General features: G+C 36.7%; 1 protein-coding gene across 1 annotated transcript; it reads left to right on the top strand.

Moving 5' to 3' along the window:
* Positions 1-549: 549 nt before the first annotated feature.
* Positions 550-22006, top strand: nectin1a (nectin cell adhesion molecule 1a). The gene is made up of 10 exons (XM_042007503.1): positions 550-957; positions 13948-14060; positions 15947-16205; positions 17333-17450; positions 17690-17871; positions 17979-18096; positions 19446-19597; positions 19823-19955; positions 20069-20132; positions 21403-22006. The coding sequence occupies exons 1-10, from the start codon at positions 906-908 to the stop codon at positions 21709-21711; spliced, it is 1500 nt and encodes a 499-aa protein (XP_041863437.1). The 5' UTR covers positions 550-905; the 3' UTR covers positions 21712-22006.
* Positions 22007-22441: the final 435 nt, after the last annotated feature.

Raw genomic sequence — 22441 nt, 5'->3', positions numbered from 1 at the left:
CGGCTTTAACAGGATTTTTTGCGAGGTAACACAAAAGAATAAACAAACAAACAAACAGACAGACAGACAGACAGATAGACAGACAGATAGATAGATAGATAGATAGATAGATAGATAGATAGATAGATAGATAGATAGATAGATAGATAGATAGATAGATAGATAGATAGATAGATAGATAGATAGATAGATAGATAGATAGATAAAAATCCCGTGACCCCTGTGGGGCTCCGTAGGATCCACTGCGTTAGATGTCAAGAAGCAAACTAAATATTAACCAACAGAGACAGCGTAAATCAAATATTCGTATTTTTTAACAGATTCAATCGACAAGTTTTTACATTTAAAATCATCCAGTAAAAGAGCGTAGGTCTTACTGCAAAAGTTCAATAAGTGAACGCACGCAGCTTTGACAGCTGTTCCTGTAGCTTTGTTTCTTTCTGGCTTGTTAATTGCATCCATTAAGTCAGTTCATTTAGCCTGACCTCGACTTTTCTTTCTTTAGTGCAACCCAGCCGGAGGGTTGGCGGGTTGCTGCTTACGGTGACAGATAGCCTATTTGTCAGTCTGAACTGGGGGTAGGCTATCTCGGAAATAATCTGCCCACACGTTAAGCTGCTTTATCCCCAACAAGCCTCAGACTGCTGCGCTCTGACACCAGTCTAAGGGAAGCCGTCGGAATTACAAAGACAGAAAGAAAAAGTGACAGAGCACGGGCAAATAATTCTGCCAAGACCGGCTGGGTGACAGTCAGGGGTGTGCGCTCGCCCTGTGCCATACATGACCAGACTCTGGTCCTGAAGCTGAGCCTGCTGTTGTGTTGTCAGTCTGAGAGGCAGAGGGACTTTAACAACTTCACACTGGGAATTTAACCACAGCGAGAAGCTGGCAACGGAGGTTTGGGCATGGAACACACTGGACTTTGGATACTCTTAATAACAGTTTGTACTTTTCCCGGTAAGTTAAACAACTTTCAACAACACTCGTTGAGTTATGGCAATAGTATCTGTCACTGGAGCTCTGATTGATTTATTAGAATCAGCAGACAAAGATTAACAAACAAACAAACAAACAAAAACAACAAACTACAAGTAAAATGTGAGGTTATCTGTACATTAAGTAAAAAGACAAACCACTTAAACTTGGTATAAAAGATCAGGAGGAATCAACCATTGTTCCATATTTTAATAATCAGCCTCGACACTTGTAAAAAAAATCACAATCAGGTACTGGTAATTGAGGTATTATCATTGTTTCTTTTACACCTGCAATCCATCATCATCATTCTCAACAGTATTATAATTTTAATAAAATTCAGCAGTTAGTACGGGCATAATACCAGTACCACCCTTTATTAATAACACTGGCTACAGAAAGTATAACAGTTATACATCTCTTATCGAGGTAATGATTTCTCCCAAATACAAACTAGTGCTTTTACCCAGATCCTTTATTTAAGTTGAAATAATATAGAGATTTTTAAATACTCCAGTAAAAGTAAAAATCTTGCACCATAGCTTCTGAGTAAGAATACATAATTAGCTTATTAATAGAAATATTACTAAAATATTCAAATCAGACTGGAGAAAAAAGTATTAGGTTGGTCTTTTTGGTTGATTTATGGTGTCATAGTCTGAAGTAATGGAACTTCTTAAGTGTACAAGTAGGTCAAATACAGTAAATATACAGTATTTCAATTCCAGCAACCACTGCAATGATGAAAGTTAAATTAAAGTTAGAAATAGTTCATTTTCTTCTGGAGATTTACTTCTTATAGAGCCTTAAGCTTTTTAAAGTACGACCATGACAGCAGCATCAATCTATGTCCATCTTAAGGATTTCATATATGAAATTACATTAAATAATAATCCACTCCCTAGTGAGAATAACATAGTCCACCTAAATTCAGTGAGTGCCAGCTACAATCACATTAAAGTGTGGCCGCCACTGCCGATGACATCACTGCCTCTTCAAGAATTATGTATGTTTGGATAAATGGACTAACTCTTGCCTCATACTAACAGGTGCACTGGTGTAATCACACTAAGCTGAAGCCAAACATGCAGCTGACATCCGAGTTGTGGCTGTGTAATAATGGGGGGAGGTGGACAGTGGCAACATATGCAGAATACGTCATGACAAAAGCGATTGTGGCGGATGTGTCAAGCGACTGTGACATCTGCTGTGATGGCTTTTTTCACTCGGGAAATGATAAAGCCGCTCTTTGCAGGCTGAGCACTAGTAATTTCCTGGCTGTTTCTCTCTATGTGGATGTGTTATTAGTGAGTGTGAGGCTGCGCCATGTGATTGTCATGTTGAAGGACAGAGCAGTGGATTAGTAGTGGATAGCAAGCAGGAGGGTGCATCAACAAGACTGCAGCCAAATCTCAGCTGAGATTGACTGACTGTGGCTGCACCATGCAGAGCATCTCTGCAGGTCTAACTGCTGGTGTGGAGGGGTGCCACCAGGCTCATATAAGAGCTGTCACACACCATTGCTTAATTGTTTTTTTTTTTTCTTCTTTTTCTTTGCATGAAAGTTTGAAATTCCTCTCTGTTGGGAGACTCATATAAAAGGCTGAATGAGACAAACAGATTTCTGTTTGTCTCATTCAGCCTTTTTCACAAATTTCTGTATAATCCACTGCCCACAGCTGGAACACACAGACGCCACCCCACAGAAATAATCCAGCATGAACTCAACCCTTCTGTCCTCTCTGCCTTTTGTTTGGCTTTTTTGTTCACCACTCGATCTAGAGTTGGAACAAATTTAAGCCTTTCCCACTTCATTGACCCTCAGTCAGCTGAGTTTCCTCCACAGGCATTATCTTCATTTTTCTCTCCCTTTTCTTTGCCTCTTGGTGTTTGTATTCTCCTTTCATGCCTCAATCACAGATGCAGCAATCATCATAATCCTGTGAGCTGCCCACTGAACGCAGGCCAAGCATGCTCTCTTCAATCCAACAGTGCCACAGAGAGTACACGCACACACATATACACACACACATCCTGATAACAAAGAATTATTATCAATTTTAGAGGAAACAAAAGGTTTTTTGGCATTCTTGTCTTATCTAGTTGGGTAAAATTGAGCAGGAGCATATGATAAAGTGGATCTTCAATAGTCACACTAGTCTTTTAATTTGGAGTGGTAAATCTGTTGTGAAAAAAGTGACAGCAGCTTAAAGGAAACAGTAACAATCAAACTGAAATTCTGTCACTTTCAGCCCAATGATGTTGGACGAATTACCATATTTCAAATGTATGAGTTTTTGGGTGTATGTCCGTCATAGTTTTCATTTTGTCTCAGTTTTCCCTGAGTCAGAAACCAAAAGGCAAAAACTGGTCCTGTAATCCCAGATCAATCATAGATTTTGATGACCTTAAGATTAAAGAGTTAATCGCTCCCTTTATTCTGTGTGTGTGTGTGTGTTTTGTCTGTCACATTTTTTGGTTTGGTACCCACATGAGCAGAGCTGAGGGAAACAGTTCATCTCTTTTCTCAATTACTTTAATGTTAAGCTGTCTGACAAAATACGTGTAATACGCAATTTAAGTGTAACCTGTTCCTTCTCTAAGGGCTGGGATATAGCGGCCAATCTGTGTATGTATTATGGCTGCCATGCATTCCTAACGTTAGTTTAGTATGTAGGACGCTCGCATTGATGCAAGGTAACATGCCGTGTGCGTGAGTTGCAATATTGACTTGAACGCTAGAGGCGCTCATGCGAACATGAGCACAAACATGGCAGGTCCGATGTAAACACAATGGTGGATAGTTTTGAAGACCGTCTCTCGGGCCTTGTCCCCAACTACTGCCATCTATATGATTTTTTTCTACCTGTTGCACAGTGATAAACACTTCCGCCTTAACAGTTGGCAACAAATTGGAAGCGTTTTGCAGGTTGATGCCCCCGGAAATATAATGTGACTGGTACAGTGTGACCATTTCACTATTTCAAAGCCCATGTGCTGTGTCCAGTATTGGGAGTTTTTGCCACACTGTGCTTTTGTCATTTGCAGCAAATATGTACACAAACGTGGCGGAACGTTGATTTGACGTTGACGTGACATTATGTCTGTTCATACTCTACACAAAATAAAAACAATTTGTTTTTTTGTTGACTAGACTGGATGTGGTATTTATTGTGTATATTCTCTATATTGTTTGTCTCCTGGATGCTGTGTTTGTTTATAGAGCTGCATGTACCAGATGCCATATGGATTTATCTGGTAGAAGCTGTAGGGGCAAATGTCACTATATCCAACATCCTACATCAAAAATTAATTTGCTATTTTATTTTACTGTTATTATCTTCAAATGAATGAAAAGAAAAAATCCTCTCTTGACTCCATGTTTATTGTTTCACTGCAAATCTGAACGTATTGTATAGTGTTTGATGGTGTGACCCTTTGTAGAATCCTCTGGTAAGCAGCATAAAAAATAGGCAAATATGTTTTAATGACAGAATAAGTCACATATGTGGATGTGAATTTGAAAAGTTAGTATATTTCTGTGCTTAGCTGTGATTTCACAAAGCATCATCAGTGGGACCTTTTAGAGAGATGCTGCCACTTGAGCCACTGTTTTTACTATGGTGTCTCTGAATGGACAAACAACTCTGTTCATTCACCATCCATAAGTGTTTGATCTGCGCTGAGCGCTGTTTGGGATAAGTAACGCTTTTAAAGGCACATAAATAAAGGCAGTACACATGAAAACAATTTTAAGTAGTTACCTGTAGTGCAGTCATCGCTGCAATTTAGGCCACAGGATCCATTTGCAGAAGAGAATCTAATTGTGTCTGGAAGAATTTTGGCCATTAACAACTTTGCTTGTCATTTAAAGTTATTTCTATGCCCTATTCACCATTGTACCGTTATGGTGTTGTGATTGGTTGATTGTTTTTTAACTAGCATTATGAGTTGCTTAGGACTGGTACACACATAAAGATTACTGGGCTGTTTTTGTCCTGATTTTGCCTCTTCCCGACCGAGGACAGCAAACATCTTGAGTCTTATAAGATTTTCCTGTAAAATTTTCATTTGGTCTGAGGTGTGTTACGAGTAAATTGTTGTGGCCGACAATTGGAAGTATTAAACATGTTCAATATTTACGACCAAAAGTCTTCACATGTGTGGGGAAAGCCAACGACTCCTGAGTTGTGACTGTGTGGATTGTGACGTGGAACAGAATGTAGCCAATCAGAGAGCGAGCTGGCTGGAGAGCAAGGAAGGATATAAAGTCCGTGCTCATGCTGTCTCCATTCTTTTATTTTTTAATTTAGTTCTGGCTTTTTCTGTTAACAATAGTCCACCATCATTCCCTCATCTTGTATAGCCTCTTCCATGCTGGGTGTTGTGTTTTCGGGTCTTCTTCTTTGTTTTCTCCGGCTCGGAGGACTAGATTCTAGATCGGTTGCGGGACAGCATTGTTATGTGTGTGTTGTTCTGTGATGAGATTATCGGAGCACACCACATACAGTATGATCAAAACTGTTAAATGTCTGATTTTTATCTTCAAGTGTGAGGTCTCGAACAGATAAAAAATCTCATCAGATTAAAAAAAACCTTATGTGTGTACCAGGCCTTAGGCAAAGGTGCAATGAGATTAAATCAAGAGGGCCTTGTTGCTTATTCATATTTTGGTCAGAACATTCTTAAAGATATTTTAATCTCTATCAGCGTGTCCATAAAAAAGGGTTATATTCGCAGAGGATTATTGTAATTAAAGCAAATTTGTGATGATTAAAGAGAATAAAAAAAGAGGCACTTTAAAGGATCCTTTTCCATCTTACTGCTCACAGCAACACCTGCCACTGCCTCTCTGTTTTATTCATACACACAAATGTTAAAATTAGGTTTTCACATAATGAAGAAGAAAGATGGAGGACTTCCACTCAGGATGTTAACAAAAAGACCAGTGTCGTGCTGTGTAGCTGAACTTTGCTCAGCCAATTGTGAAACATTATTGCTATTGTTTAGTTTCGTTCCCATGCTCCTCTCTTGCCTGCATGCTGCTGTTTATGGATTATTGTCATGCAGACTGGTGAGGTCATTTCCCATACTCTAAACAATAGATGAATGTGAGTGGACTCACATGGGAAAAAAGGAAGCTGGGAGAGATGTGGGGCAAACGAGTGTGTATGTGTATATGAGCGAAGTAGACTCCCTGTGTTTGCTCTGGCCTCACCTTAAGCCTCTAATGAGCTCAGTAGCAGAGCTCAGAGCCTATATGGTGGGTGGATTGTTAAAAAAAAATTACAAGCAAGTAAAATGTATTTTAAGGATTATTTATGATGATAGATGTTCAAAAATGTTCAAATATGAATTCAAAATTGTAAAGTTAAATCCAGCACCTTTGCTTAGCATGAAGACTGAACACTGAGTCTGCTCTATCCAACATAGCAGAGTCTGCTTCCAACTATGTCTAAAACTTCTCATTTTATTTCCTAAATACTTCTTTACTTCTCATGAGTCTGGCATATTGCATTGTATTGATCAAATTCTTGTCCACAGTGTTAGCCAGTGTTTATGTGAAGATCATATTTTCCTCAGTCAGCATCATGTTGTGGATCAACAGATGTTAAACTCTGCATCCAAACACCATCTGAGCTTCTGATGTTTTGCCAGTTGTGTTGAATCAGATTTGATATGTTTTTCAGGGAAGGAGGTTAGATTTACTGGCAACCTTTTATCCAAGTGGATTAGGCTGTGATGGTTTCAACAGTGTTTGGTCTGCATGTTTGATGTTGTCTGACTGAAAACTACTGGGAGTCTTAATACTTGAATAAATGGCTCAAGCAGAAACTGACACTTAAATTATAGAAATTTGACAACAGCAAATTTGTCAGCATGAATCACATGTAATTTCTTGTAGTGTTGCAGCTGTCATGTAGTAATAGTAGTAGTAGTCAAGTGAAGGTTGTTGGACAAGATTAGGCAGAATGTCCACCCTCTTACCCCCTTATATGAACATTTATTAGTTTGAATTTTCACAAAATGCAAAATGTAAACATGTAACACTTTTGCACAAGACTATGTAGACATGTATGTTTTTGGAACATTGGGGAATTTTGATCATTTTCAAGCAAGCTTGACAGTTTAATGTAATGCAACATGCCTACATGTTGGGGGTTTAAAAGGCAGCCGTTGGCCTGCAATTTTAAATGTTTTTGTACCTTTATTGACTAAAATGCAACAATAATTGTATTGGGTATGCTGATAATCAATGTTCTGCCGGCAGTTATTTTCTTTTACATAGTGTATTGTAAATAGTGTATTGTAAAGCGCATTGGGGAGGGAAGCTAAATTTATTTAACTGAGAAGATTTAAAGATTAAATCATTAACTTTAAGTCTGTAATTTATCAAAGGCACACATAACCGTATAACAAAACAAGGATAATCTAGTCTTTTAGTGAAGGTCCAGTTGCAACTCTGGACTAATGCAAGTTGGAAAGAAATAGATTGACACTGACTATTGATTGAAATACTGCTTTTGAAATGGTGGGTAATATGGAAACACATCTGTCAATAACCATCACAACCCTAACCATCACATTTGCAGTTAAGCCCGTGTAATAGTATTTAACTTTGTCTGTGGATGTTTATTTTTTTCTGATTTTCTAAATTTAATTTAAACATCATTCTATTGTTGAAATTTTATTTGTTATTAAAGATGACAGATAGATTGTAGTGGCAGCACTGCAGTGTTGTTGGCAATGGGAAATGATTTGTGGTGCTTGCAGGCCAGGAGGTCCCCTAACTAGCATTTTGCTTGGTGGCCTAGGAAGCTCAGGCTCTGTCAATATGTAGAACCTGTAAACCTTTTTTTTTTTTTTTTCATAGGTCCAATCCATTATGTGTGATCATGTATAATCTGTACCTGTATACATAACACACTATAATTTGCACTTTATAATTTTTATTAATCATTTCACTGACCAGTAAAATGTATTTTATAATTGAGATGTGCAATAATTGTGATTGAATTTACACTATGTTATTGTATGTATTTATGTTTTTTTTTTGTATATTGCATCATCCTGCCAAAGGGCAACAGATGGACATTAACCAGTGCCTAAAAAAATGAAACATTTATATATCAGTGTTCATTAATATGTACTGTTCTTATTTTAATAAGTAAAATAAATAAATAAAAAAGACCAACAGATGGAGCATAAATTCTCTCGTGCAGATAAACCTCAATATTCTAAATGCTGTAATCTACCACTTCCGCTGCCGCCACCCTTCCCTTGCAGCGTCCAATGTAAACACGCACACTGCATATATGAGAGTGAGCATGCAAGGCATGTAAACTCATGCCCTATTAGAGTTCTGAATTTATCGTTATAATCCATTTGGGGCTGAATTTATGTGTTTTTATAACTCAGCACATCAACTGAATTTTCAATTGTGGCAAAACTGAACTGTTTATAGGCCCATCTGCCTACTGAAAGTACCTGCAAACGTTTGTTGTGTTATGAGTTAAAATTTCATTTTATGTGAGAGAATGCATGGGACAAAAGATACAACTGAAGCATCTTCTCAATACAAAAGCTATTCTACTGCCTTGGATGCAAAAGAAGCAACACACCTGACTCAGATTAATGGATCAATAGCAGACCTGTGCAGAGGTTTCAGAAATCCATTTAATTTGAATCAGGGGTCTTTCAGCTGAGAAACGTCTACTATCTGCAGGATAATGGACCTTGAAGATCAGGGTTGGGGATCAATGGGTTATGTCCTGAAACACATAAGAGTGCATCACCTCCACACAATCTCTTTCCTCTGATGAAGATTTCATATGGCCCATTGAAGGCAGGACTGGTGGTCCCTCATTGTGCATGAGTGTCCTGTAAAACACAGGAGTCAAAGATTAATGATGCAGCACGGCACAAAAGTCTTAAGTCACAACTCAGTTTCTTCTTATTTTTTCAGCTAATGGGAATGGATGTAATTATTTATTAAAAATGTACATACATGGAAATAAAGTATATAAGGCAAAAACAATGTAAATTTGAATGAGCTTGAAAGTTAATATTTGGTACAACCACCTTAGTTCTACAACAGCATGAACCATTTTAAATGAGCTTTTTTTTTTTTACCTTTTTAAACAGAATATCAGAAATAGTTCAACAAACCTCTTAAACAACATTTTGAAGCTTTTTTTGTTATGTAGGCTGCCCTTTGTCTAATTTTCTGTCAAAATTATTCTGTACTGCTTAAATATTGTTGATTTTGCAAGTTCACCCCCTTCAACTGATTTTCAGTTCATTTATTGTGTAATTTGGAATACCACAGCCTTATTTTTCTGTTACCCTGCCTTAAAGACACACCTTAAGACCTTGCATTCTGGATTAATTTGCTGTAGATAATTTTTAGGCCTGCTACTTCTGTCTGTGTCCTCTGCTTGTCCAACTAATGGAAATATTTCATGAACTGATTCTGCGTCAACATTTTGTTTGGCTTAACGCTGCATAATATTTATAAAATTAATTTCAGACATCATTTACGTATTACGTAGGCAACAGCTACAGGGATACCAATTTATCTGTCATAAAACAGAATTGGCCTCTGATTATATAAATATATTGTGTTATTGTATAAATATAATCAGAATGAACCATGAATTCGAAGTCTCTAACAGCGTGACAGCTCAGTTTGTTTGCATCCTTTGCAGTTTCTACAACTAATAATCCCAGTGTTAACTTTGCATTGCCAGACATATAATGGTCAGTTTGAAAAAAGAAGTTAATGTTATATAATCTTCTTTGTAAAGACCCAGTGTCCGCATTACAACTGGACGCTGTTAAGTAGGACATTAAGCTCTGTTATGCTTACAGCATTTCCTGTAGAGAGCTGCCTGCCTTAAATAGCGATGACTTGTGGGTGTGTTTGATTTCCAGTCATTTTGGATATGAAACATGGTTCATAAAAGTGTTTTCATTTATAGACACAATGATTTTCTGCCGTACAGCCATGGGGTGGCTCAGATGAGGTAGTTGCTTGCCAATCACAAGGTTGCAGTTTGATCCTGCTGGTTCAAACAAAGCTCCATAAGTTCTGTGTCAAATTGTTTTGGGCAAGATGCTAAAACCCCATGCAGGAAATGATGAGATTGATAGAGGTTAGAGCTTTATAATGTACCAAAATTTGGGTTTGGCATTTTGTGTGGTCAGCTAAACTAACTGCTGTTCAAGTTTGATTTACTTTTCTGGATTTACTTGATATACTTTTTTTCCCTATTGATGTAATACTTTCTCAGCTATTAGTCATTTCTTATTCAAGAGGGCAATATTTGCTTCCTAAGGATTGGTCATCTAGCAACAATGAAAGTGATGCTTCTGTTGGAAATTGTGGTGCATTTGTCCACAATAATAACATAGCTGAAGCAACACATATAGGAGATGACACCTAACTACCTAACCAAGGTTGTGGGACAGAGTCTAAATATTTAGGAGAGTTTCTGGACTTGGTTGAGACAGCAAGGGTGGAAAACGTAGCACTAAAAAATCTGAGGAAGCAGCATGCAGACATACCATTTACAGGTTAGATCACGCCTAAAAAAAAACAAAAAAACAAAAAAACCATGTCAGATAATGAATGTCATTCATTTTGATGTCTGTTCTGTCAGCCTAGGGCATAAACTAGAAAACTAATGTACTAATCAATATTATCCCAGTAACATGGTAATATAGTGGATAACTGAATGAAGCATGTTTCTTACCTCCTCAGTACATCCTTTTCTTTAAATCAGTACTCTTATACTAATTCCAATGATGGAAATCACTTTGGGTAGACTGTCTAAGGACAATTTCTTTTTTTTATGTGACTTTCAACTAAGAGGATGAAGCGCCACACAAGCTGCAAAAGCAGACAAAACAGACAACAGTTGTACAATGTGTATTATTTTAACTTATATTTATTTTTTACCACATTTGAGATCTTCATTCCTGTCTTTTCAACAATAGAGCAAAGCTAAAGGACCAGAATCACAACACAATTAAGAGTAGCACACAGATCAAATTGTTCCACATACTTCTGAAACTGCATCTAAATAGCAACAAAATGCTATAACATGGAGATGTGTCACCATCAAGACTAATTACTACTTGGTCTTGATAATTACACATCTCCATGTTATGATTCCATGATGCAGAAAAGGCCTCTGATTGTGTTTGATGGGATTATCTTTACCTGGTTTTGGAACAGTTTGGTTTTTGACAGTTTTTTTTAAATGTTTAGGCTCTCAATTTCCCTCTCCCACAGCTAGAATAAAAATAAATGGGAATTTAACAAAATAAATACCCCTGCAGAGGGGTTGTAGACAATGGTGCCCACTCAGCCCAACACTATTTGCAATTTTTGTAGAGCTTCTGGCACAAACTGTTAGAGAAGATCATGATATAAACTGAATTGTAGTAGGAGAAACAGATTATAAAACTTGTTTATATGTAGACAACATTATTCTGACCCAATCCAAATAGAAACTTGCCTAAACCATTATCCTTATTAGTAGAGTTTGGGTAGTGGCTATAAACTGAACCTGTATAAAACCCAAACTTTGTCATTTAATTATGAACCATCAGAGGAGTGTGTTAATTTAAATGGAAAGATAAAGCAATTAAATATTTGGGAATACAAATACCAATGATTTAACCATAATTTAATAACTAAACTGTGGCCCTATAACAATGGAATTGAAATCAGATCTAAACAGATGGTCACTACTTCATATGAATATGTATAATTGGATTGATTTAATTAAGATGAATATATTACCCAGATTACTTTTTTTTCAGTCATTACTGTTGCAGTACCAATCAAGCAATTTAGTGAGTAGAATAGAAAAATGTAATCTTTTATTTGGGGAAAACAACTTCCAAGGATGAAATTTCAAACACTACAATTGGCTAAAGAGGAAGGAGGGATGACTTTACCTTTTCTAAAGGATTATTACCAAGCTGCACAACTGAGAGTTTTAACATATGTGATCCTAAATATGAAGCTAAATGGAAATCTTTGGAAAAGAGTTTACTGAAGCCACCTACATCTGCACTACTGGGAGACAAATCTTATTTGAAGCTAAAACATACTGAAAAAATATTTGGTACAAAAGACTGAAAGATCAAAAGTGTGTAAGAAAGGCTCGGAGGGTGCGCTAGCCAGCCTATGATACAGATTTCCCACCTTCAAAAATGAACAACAGATTCAAGCAATGGGCAAGAAAAGGGATAATCTCATATTGTAGGATTTCAGAAAAAGAGCTAAGTTCATTTCAACAATTGGTAGATCTATATGGCTTAGTGAAGCAGGATTTTTTTTTATAAAATATCTTCAACTAAGACAATATTTTCACAAAAAAATAAAAATAAATAAAAGCGAGAAACTATTCAGAATTTAAAATGGTATTTATTAGTTAAGTCATATAAAAGTAATTTTAGTAATAGGTTGATTTCAAAGATTTATTTGGCAATCTGAGAAAGGATGTTCCACAAGTTGCATCAAATTAAAATGTGAGAAAGAGGCCAAGGTGATATTATCTGATGAAGACTGGACAAATATTTGGAAATCCTAATGCTCTGCTTCAAGCTCAGATTTGTGGAAGGAATTTGGTTGAAAAAAACATCATCAGATATTTCCTAACTTCCAAAATGGAAATAAAAACAAAACAAAACAATAAAAAAGAAGGTAGAATTTGGTTAATGTTGGAGAATGTGTGGTAATTTATCTGCAAACCATTTTCACATTTTTGGGAATGTCCAAGCATTAAGACATACTGTGTGCAGGTGGTGAGACAAAATAACAAACCCATTCAACCCTTTGGCATTTCAGTAAGTTGATGACAGGATGCTTTGGGTGCTTCTGCAAGATTGCAAGAATGCCAGAGGGTTTATTAGGGTCAGGATTACTTACTGAAATTAAGTATGCAATCTTTACTTAAACCCACACCTTGTCAAATTATTACCTTCTGAGCCCTCTTAATTGGAATGGATGCAAGTTGAAGTTTTAGATAGATATTAAATATCTAAATATTATAGGTTATTTATTTTAAAAAAAGCTTTTGGAGTCATAAAATAATGATGGTAGGACAGCGTAACCAGGGTAGGTGAGGGTTCCTGAAAAGGGTGGACTGTGTTTGCGTTATTGTTTTTGTGGACTCATTAGGAATTATTCTGGCAAAATTACTGCCCTTCATGGGACGATTAATCCCCTATGGGGACCGAGGTCCTCATGAGGCAGAAAATTTTTTGTGAGGTCCTGGTTATGTTTGGAATTGACATGTGAACTGAAGCTAAGATAAGGATAAACTGGCAATGGATAAGGTTAGGGGTAAGGTTTGGGTTAGGTTGTACACAATGAATAGGAATCAATACAATGTCTTAGTAAGGAGAGCTGTACAGCTTTTGTGTGAATGTGTGTGTGCGTGTGAGTAAAGTTATCTGACATTGTATGAGAATCAGAGCAGCTATTGTTCCCACTGTTTTGTTCAGCGTACTGTCACTGTCCTTTATCTTGCATCAAGAACAACAGTAATAAATTAATGTCCCTCGCTAACCAGACAAAAGACTGGGTTATTGTAACTGTCGTTAGCTGACACATGTAAACACACGTGACTCATAAAAAACTTAGTAAATGGGTGTGGCTCTGATGTGGATTTGTTGTAGGAGATCAGTAAGTCAATGGGAAGAGTAACTAAACAAATCCTGCTTAGACTCCCCACTAATCCTCAACCTTCAGCCTTAGTTCACCTGCAGCTCTGCGAAAATGCTCCACCTTTGACATCTCAGGTCACTTTATAAGCTCACCACACTATATTGACGGTGAACAACTTAAAGCATGCTTGGTCTGACACCCTGAGCATGTGGCTGTTTGTGAGTGAGTGTGTGAATTGCACAGGTGCAAGTATTTATGAGTCATTGTGTTTTTTTTTTCTCTTCCAGAAATAAATGGACAAAAGGTGGAAATGGATGATGGGAAGTGGGGGTATGTTGGCTCAAAGGTGGACCTCCGATGTCGATTCATCAACAGCTCCCCACCTGTCAAAATTTCACAGGTATTGAGCAACCCACATTCACATGTGAATAACACAAAGTATATACAGATCAACAAAAAAGGAAAGAATAAATGATAATAAATACAAAAAGTAAATAAGAGAGTCCAAATTCCACTCACATGAGTTAAAAAAATACATGCAAGTATTTTGGATTTAAAAAGAATGAGAACTTTTAATCTGTTTTTATGATGCTCCATATAGATTTACTGGCTCCCCAACAAGGCAGTCATAGCAGTCCAATAAAACACACAAAAAAAAATGCAGTTTGCAGCAAATGGGTCACAGAAACATGAGTTCACTGTAACAAATGGCTGTGAAATTTACATTTACTGTATCAATCACAGTTACAGTACTGTGATTTTTAACAGAATATTGTAAAGTTTACAATAAAACCTCATTCACATCACAAAATCACAGTATTCAATGTACTACAGTAGAAATTACAGTAGTCAAAGCATGACTGTAAAAAAAATCACAACATGTTTAGAAGCACCTTTCAGTGGTGCAAGTAAAAAATAAATAAAGTTCTAAATATAGGTTGTAGGTTTAAAGGGGAACACCTCTTGCTTCACGTTGCAGGATGGCTTAATCTCCTCACACCACAGGTGCCACCACTAAACAGGGAATGTCCTACTACACACTTATTAGTGAGAAGGGGTAACAGTATGATCTTGTATATTGTGTTTTGCTGCGCCAACAAACAAACAAAGAAATAAAATCCTGTTTGAATTTTTTGAACATGTGGTCGTACAAGTCTGGTTTGCTAAAAACATCTGAATCCCTGGAGCAGAAAATTTGTCACATAATCCAAATCAGTGAGTCCGTTTTGTCCAGAATAGGCCCAACTTCTGGGTCAAAATCACAAGTTATTGTTTCAACAACAACAACAATAACAATAAGATTGTCCACTGCAGGTATACATCAAGTACAAGCAGTGGTTTATATGGTTGGGTGAGGCAATTTTGCAAAATGTTGCTTGTGATTGCTTGTGAACTGGTGAACTGATGGTAAACAACAATAAAAAAAAAGATGTTTCAGGTTTTTCCTCTTGCAATTTTTGTTTTCTCATATTACCCCATCTTCCTCCATGTAGTTTTTCTTAGGCATGACAATAAGCCTATTACATCACCATATTTCAGTGTCTAAAAAGTCATGTGATTTGTTATTAAACATACAGCAGCAAAAACTTGACCAAATAATTGCAACAAAGTGGGAAATGCAATAGTAAAATAAAAGTCTTATCACCATTTTTCATGAGTGAACTACACACAGTAATTATATTTATCTATTGTAGTTGTAAAGTTGTAATGCATGTAGATGACCTTCAGCTTCATAATTGAGGAGACAAACAGCTAAAGAAAAAGCAAAGAGCACTCATACACAAACACAAGGGTCATTGTTAAATAGTGCGATCAGCAACAATATGGCTTATAATACAATTACAGAATATCCAGACTAAATTTCTATCCTGCAGGACATTTCAAGGGAATTATAGTGAGGAAATACATCACAATTATATGGCACTGCAAGTCCTTGTAAGCTGCTTTTTATCTTATCTGATCCAACTGCAATGATTGTGATCTGTTGAATAGAAAGTCAATCTACAACTTAAAGCTTTGAAAGCTTGCTCTGATCATGAATAATATTAAATAAAACCCAGTGCTATATTATCAACCAAACCACAAGCGATTCTTGTTATAATACAACAATTGTATCCAGTAGTATAAACCTTCAGCTTAAATTTGTGTTCACAGTGTTCATTGTTCATATAATTTTTTTCCCTGTTCGTATTTCCTGCTAAACTTCAGGAGTAATAAATCTACACCTGGCTCATATTTTCTTTTCCTATAATCAGCTCTTGATTTTGTCTGCTCTTCTTCATCAAGGTAACATGGCAGAAACTGGTGAATGGTACCAAGCAAAATGTGGCAATTGCAAATCCATCCTTGGGTGTGTCTGTGGCCCCACCTTACAGAGACCGTGTTGCCTTCAAGAACGGAGCAGTTAGACGACGAACTCCTAATCTTGAAGACACGACCATCAGCTTCTCTTCGCTCCGACTTACTGACGAGGCCACTTACATCTGTGAATATACCACATTCCCTGCAGGAAACAGAGAGAACACTGTAAATCTCACTGTGTATGGTACGGAAATACAATTAAATTAAAATAGAGGGAGAAACTGTGTCGGGTTTTGGCACTTAGCTGAATTGATTTGTTTTTGAGCATTAACAGTTGCTTATTGATTTTAGAAATTGTGGTTTAATAAAATAAATTCATTTTCCAGAACAGAACACAGAACACAGGTACCGATGTATCTTGCCTGTTGTCATGGAGGCAAAGTTATAATTGTATGAGTATTGGCGACTGATGGTAGCGGGTTAGATTGGTTAGCTACCAGTCTCCAGGAAGGCACTGCTCCTAGGGAATGGATGAATGAAAGAATGAATGAATATAAAGACATACTATATTGTTTCATACCTCAGTTCTGTGTGCACAAATTAATTAGGGAGCTTCAGTGGCGTAAGCTGGGGGATTTTATTATGGCTGGGCAGTGTCAAGCCAGCTGTTTCCTCTAGTTTTAAAAGTCCATGCTAAGCTTATTTAACTGTGTCTTTGTTCTAGCATTGCATTGAACAGATACTATTAGTTATACTGATGTTCTTATAAAACCTCCATCAATTAGAAAATAATGACACCTGAATTTTTAGGTTAAATAAATCTTTAGTGTATCAACACAACAAATAATGGCAACTATGAAAATTCATATAAGGCATTCAGGGCTGCAAAAGAAGTTCTTTTTTTCTGTTGTGGTGTTTTATTTCTGTAGTACTTTGCCACTGCTATGCTACTGCTGTTCTGTCAATTAAATCACTTTTCTTATACCAAGATGTGGTGGGTAACTGTGCAATTTTAATGCTATATGTGGTTTAGTTTGGGTGTAAATGGCCTGTAAACATGAACAACTTGACAGTTTTTTTAAAAATAATGGATAATGACCAAAACCAAACTAGAAAGAACAAATACAATTCTAAAGCCATGACACCACAGCACCTTAATATTTTTCTCTCGTTAGTTGAAAAAAATCTTTTACATGCATTGATGTTTTTGGAAACTTTTTTTTTTTTTTTTTAAATCTAAATCATTGCCCAATTCATTAGATCATGCCTCTTTTACATATTTAGATAAAGGACTTTGGAACACCTGTGATACATAGACATTGGTAGGGATTTAATACATGGTGACAGATGTGTATCTTAATATCCCTGCAGTCCGCCCAAAAACTCAGATGACTCTTTCCACACCGACACTAGTGGCTCGATCATCCAATTTGAAAACCCCAGTGGCTACCTGCATCTCTGCCAATGGAAAACCACCTGGCACCATCAGGTGGGTGCATCCAGTTAAATTATTTTATTTTATTTTTTTATATAATCCTAATGGTTACTAATGAAACTTGTCTGTTGCAACTGGTTTTTCCTACTTTTTTTTTAAATATGTTTTCCCTCTTCTCACTCTTATGTCCACTTCTACTGCACTTTCTTGATGTTTACAGTATACACTTAGATACGTGCATGTATCTGTATGTTTCTGTGTGATGAAACACTAATCTTTATTGATGCAATCAGGTGGGAGGCAAGGGTGCCTGGAGAAGTGACAACCCGAGAGTACAGGAACCCAGACGGGACATTCACTGTTCAGAGTGACTACATTTTGGTTCCCAGTAAAGAAACACACAGAGAGACGCTCACCTGTGTCACCTCTTACAACGAGGAGGTCTACACTGACAGCGTCACCCTCGATATTCAGTGTAAGTTTCTTACATAATTGATAAGCACTTAAAAATACTGTTAAATAAAATTTTGAGATTTGCTGTGGTAATACTGTGACAGAATAATGTTCTTACTTTTACACCAGATGAGCCAGAAGTTACGGTGGATGGGTATGATGGAAACTGGTATCTAAACCGAGAGAACGTCCAGCTGAACTGCCAGGCTGATGCCAATCCAGCTGTTTCTCTGTATCAGTGGAGACTGTGAGTACAGCTGTTTGTTCTTCTTTGCACACATTTACTTTTACTTTAGTTACATGATATCTTGTAATTGATAACTTCCCAAATATATATAAGCTGTGAAGAAAGCTATTCCTCTGAACAAAATTGTGTCAGCTAATTGTTCGTACTGCTCAGACAAAATATTGTTTGTATGTTAATTTTCAATTGCAATAAGGATGTCCATTTTCTACTACTTCTGATATAGGATCCTGAGCAACCTTAGACATGTTGAATCTATGATGACAGAAATGAAAAAATATGACAAATACCTAACTGTGAAAGTCACTGGTCACATGGGAGCTCAATGCTGAATCATAACAGTAACAGATGGATATATATCTACCAGCAAGATGGGGAGCTGCAAATTTCTTTTTATCCAAATCAGCAATAGCTTGAGAGAGAGATATAAGAAACAACTCTTTAGAATGAAGATGATATACATATGTGTGTTTGTGTGTAATTGTGTGTGAAAGAGATTATAATGAAGTGGGTGTTTTAAAATAGCTTTGTTATATACTTTAATGCGTGAAGCCTTGTTTTGTTTTAATATGTATTGTTCCTAGGATATAAAGCCCTTTGTGTTGTTTTCTGCATGAAAAGCACTTCATAAATAAAACTGATTTGACTGGTTTCAGGTTTCAGTTCTGAAGATGCCTCTATGGGTCACATGAAAACAATAGCGCACTGACGTTCATTATTTATGTCCCTAGAAGAGTCCTTGTCCTGCAGTGTCGCAGGGCTCACAAACTGCTCTTCACAACTTTTTGTTCCAGCCCAGAGCATCACGTGATGCCTGTGCTCTGCTTTATGGCACTGAGTTATATTCCAGCAACTGGATATCAGTACATTGACCATTTTGGATGCACACCATGACTGGCTCAGCAAAGAAACCTAAGAGGACATTATCGGTGGAAGCAAGGAAAAGAGAGCGAATGACGAGATGAAACAAGAGTCAACATCAGACTGGTTTTACACAGTGGCGAGATCTCAGAGAAGAGACAGGATGCGAGATGGATGCAGAATTAGCCGTCTTAAGGGGGCGCTAAAGTGCAAAAATCTGTCAAAGTTCAAAAGTGCTGATGTTCATGAATAAACATCATTTAGTCATTTTCATGAGGGGACTGGCTAACTGTGTGGATTTTGGAGATGAGTTCATCTTTTGCTTATTAACTGTTCACAGAAACATATATTTTGATGGGGGGTTTTCAAACTTAATTACTATTGTTAATTATATTCATTTAAGACCTAAATTTGACAGAGAAGATAATTGGTTTCATAACATATATGCATGTTATTTAAATACATTTTTTATTCATCTGTATGCTTTGCAGGATTAATGGCTCCATCCCGAGCAATGCTGAGATCCGGGATAATGTCCTCATCTTCAAAGGACCAGTCACACTGGACCTGCAGGGAACTTACGTGTGCGATGCAACCAACAGTATCGGGACAAGATCAGCCTTTGTGGAGGTCAGCATTATAGGTAAGGCTGCGTGAACACATCAGTATCATAACTTGTGCTATAAGTAATAGTTTTCACAATGCATTTGACTTCTTATTTTTTTCTTAGATTTTTTTGCTTTATTATTTATTTGTATTTGACCTTTTTATTCATCTTTCTTTATACCTGAAACATTTTGACGCTCCAACTTGGTGTAAATGCTGTATGTGTTTTAAGTTTTTGTGATTGTGTGTGTTTTCTCTGCAGAAAAGCCACTACCCCAGATAGCAACAGCTGATTTCATCAGTGTAATTGCCTTATTATTGGCTGCTGGTGTACTCATGGGCATTACCATCACAGTTCTGGTGCTGAAAATAAGAAGCAGCAAAGACAACTCCTCGTATGTAAACATGATCCTTAGATCTCATCAGTTCACCTGATTGTTTGTCCCAATATAGTTTATTGTTTACTGTAGAAGCTGGCATTTTTATCCTTTCTTTCCTCTTTGATTAGAAACAACTCTCCATCCAGAAAACCGTCTCAGCCAACAAGAAAGAAACCAGGTGATGACATCCAGGTAATCACTGTGCTGTGTTTGATAATGTATACTTTAAAGTTTAGGAATTTGTGCTAAATTCCAGGGAGTATTTATTAGCTCAGAAGCAAAGGATGTACTGAGCAATAAATGAAGATAGAATCAATCAAATCAAAACTTTATTATATTATAACTCATTCACTCATTCAATTGCTGCATGTGCTGCTGAGAAGGTCTTAATGAAAAGGCTCATGAATTTATGAAAAAAAAGATTGATTAATAGAATTTGTTGGAAGTTTTAATAAGTCTGATACCGAATTTACAAATTTACCAGAAAAAGATCAAATCAAGTTATTTAGTCAAGGACCCACTTAAGACTTGATCAGTCTCCTCATTCATGTCGCCAATAAACAGTGAGGAGCTGCAATAGTTAACCGCGTCATCACATTATTATGTTTCTTATACATAGCCTGGGTCGCAATAATTTCTCTTCAAGTTAAGATGATTATTGTAATTTTGTGATACTGGGCTGAAACACATGTATGTCCTTGTTTCCAAACTGATGCCTTATACAAGCTCTGGTCCTAAGTTGCATACTTGGTTAAGTTGCATACTTGTAAATTTCTCATTTCAGAGAAAAAAAAGTCATATTTGAGAATATGACTTTTTTTTATGTAGTTTTTTTAAATGTAGCTCTAACAGGCTTACTTCTACCAGTTTAAAGCTTATGTTGTTGTCATTAACGCTGTATTCCCACTTTGGTTCTGCTGTTTCTTCAATTCTGAGAATGACAAAAAACAAAATAAAACAAAGTTGGACTTCACCAATACAAAATTTGAAAACCGTGTGTGAAAACCAGTATCAAGCTGGTTGACTTCAACTGACCAATTAGCAAATAGGATTATATCAACCAGTGGGAGTGGCCGATATTTGTCGTTAGCATTGTGACTGTATCACATTGCAACATTTATTTAGTTGGCAGCAGTTTTGCTGTCTTAACACGATCTTTAAATCCTAAAGGTCATAATAAAGTATTTTTTTATACATTTGTGAGAATTAATTTGAGCTTATTCAAAGAGTGTGATGAAGGCCTGAAATGTTTAATAGAAGTGTTAATTTATTTTTCATAATGCAAACTGAATAATTTTCTAAATAAATAAATAAATAAAATAATAAAAAAAAAAAATATCAATGCCAGCTTTTGGTATTATACTGGCATATCAGGCAGCTGGGAGGTTGAGTTGTCTGCACTGCAATGTACTTCAAAGAGATTTTTTTTATTATTAGTTTGAAATGTGTCTGTCTTCCTCAGCATTCAGGACAGTTTTATGAAGAGCTTCCAAACACAGCGGATTACGTCAGCTACAGACTGGCCTGTAACAAGGATGACTACCCAGAGCCCTACTCCCCTCCTCTCTCCTTTCTCCCCCAGCAGCCCTACCACTCCTCACAAACAATACCTGCAACAAGCAGCAGCTCCAACACCAACACCCTGCCAAAAAACACCTTCGCTCCTCCTTCACACACAACAGCCGTCTTTAAATACCCCTCTTTGCCGGGTTTGTCTTCTCCTCCTCCAGGAGTGGGGGCGTACACTTTCCCCAAAGAGCAGTATGTCTGAAGCAGTACTGTTGCACGCTTAAACGTCTGTGTTGAGCTCAATGACACAGCATTCAAATCTAAACATTTGCCAAGAGGAAGCTGGAGAAACTTATCTGAGCTCAGCTGGACTGTCTAGCAGAAGCTCTGCACTGTCTACACCAACTCAAATCCAGGTCCAAGGACATTGAATCTTTAGTTACTGGACTTTTGCAACTGTTTTGCTCTTTTGCCCTGTCTTTTATTGTGTTTCATGTTCTTTGAAAATGGATGTTTGTGATCCAAGCTTAAATTTTAGGTTAGAGGAGGTTCATAATATATACATATATATATATATATATATATACATATATATATATATATATATATATATATATATATATATATATATATATATATATATATATATATATATGTGTGTGTGTGCGTGTGCACACACACACACACACTAAAGTCCTGGTTTTTCATGCATATAAATATTTCACTACATATATATATATACACGATTGGATATATTATATTGGATGCCATCAAATTAAAGGATGGGATTATATGTTGATGTGGCTAGCTTGTCCTCTATTATAATCTATGGGCTCAATATAAAGACAAAGAATTTGGAGAATGTTTGAATTTAATTTCAGAGTCAAATTTCCATTTGCATTTACAGGGTGACAAAACTTGATTTATATATACAACCTCTGAATGAAATTATTTGCAAACATTCATTTACAGCTGGAAAATCTTTATGGATT

This window comes from Melanotaenia boesemani, chromosome 15, assembly GCF_017639745.1.
Source record: "Melanotaenia boesemani isolate fMelBoe1 chromosome 15, fMelBoe1.pri, whole genome shotgun sequence".
In the NCBI taxonomy this organism is placed as follows: Eukaryota; Metazoa; Chordata; class Actinopteri; order Atheriniformes; family Melanotaeniidae; genus Melanotaenia; species Melanotaenia boesemani.
The sequence above is the reverse complement of the archived record's forward strand: the minus strand, read 5'-3'. Positions and strand labels throughout refer to the sequence as shown.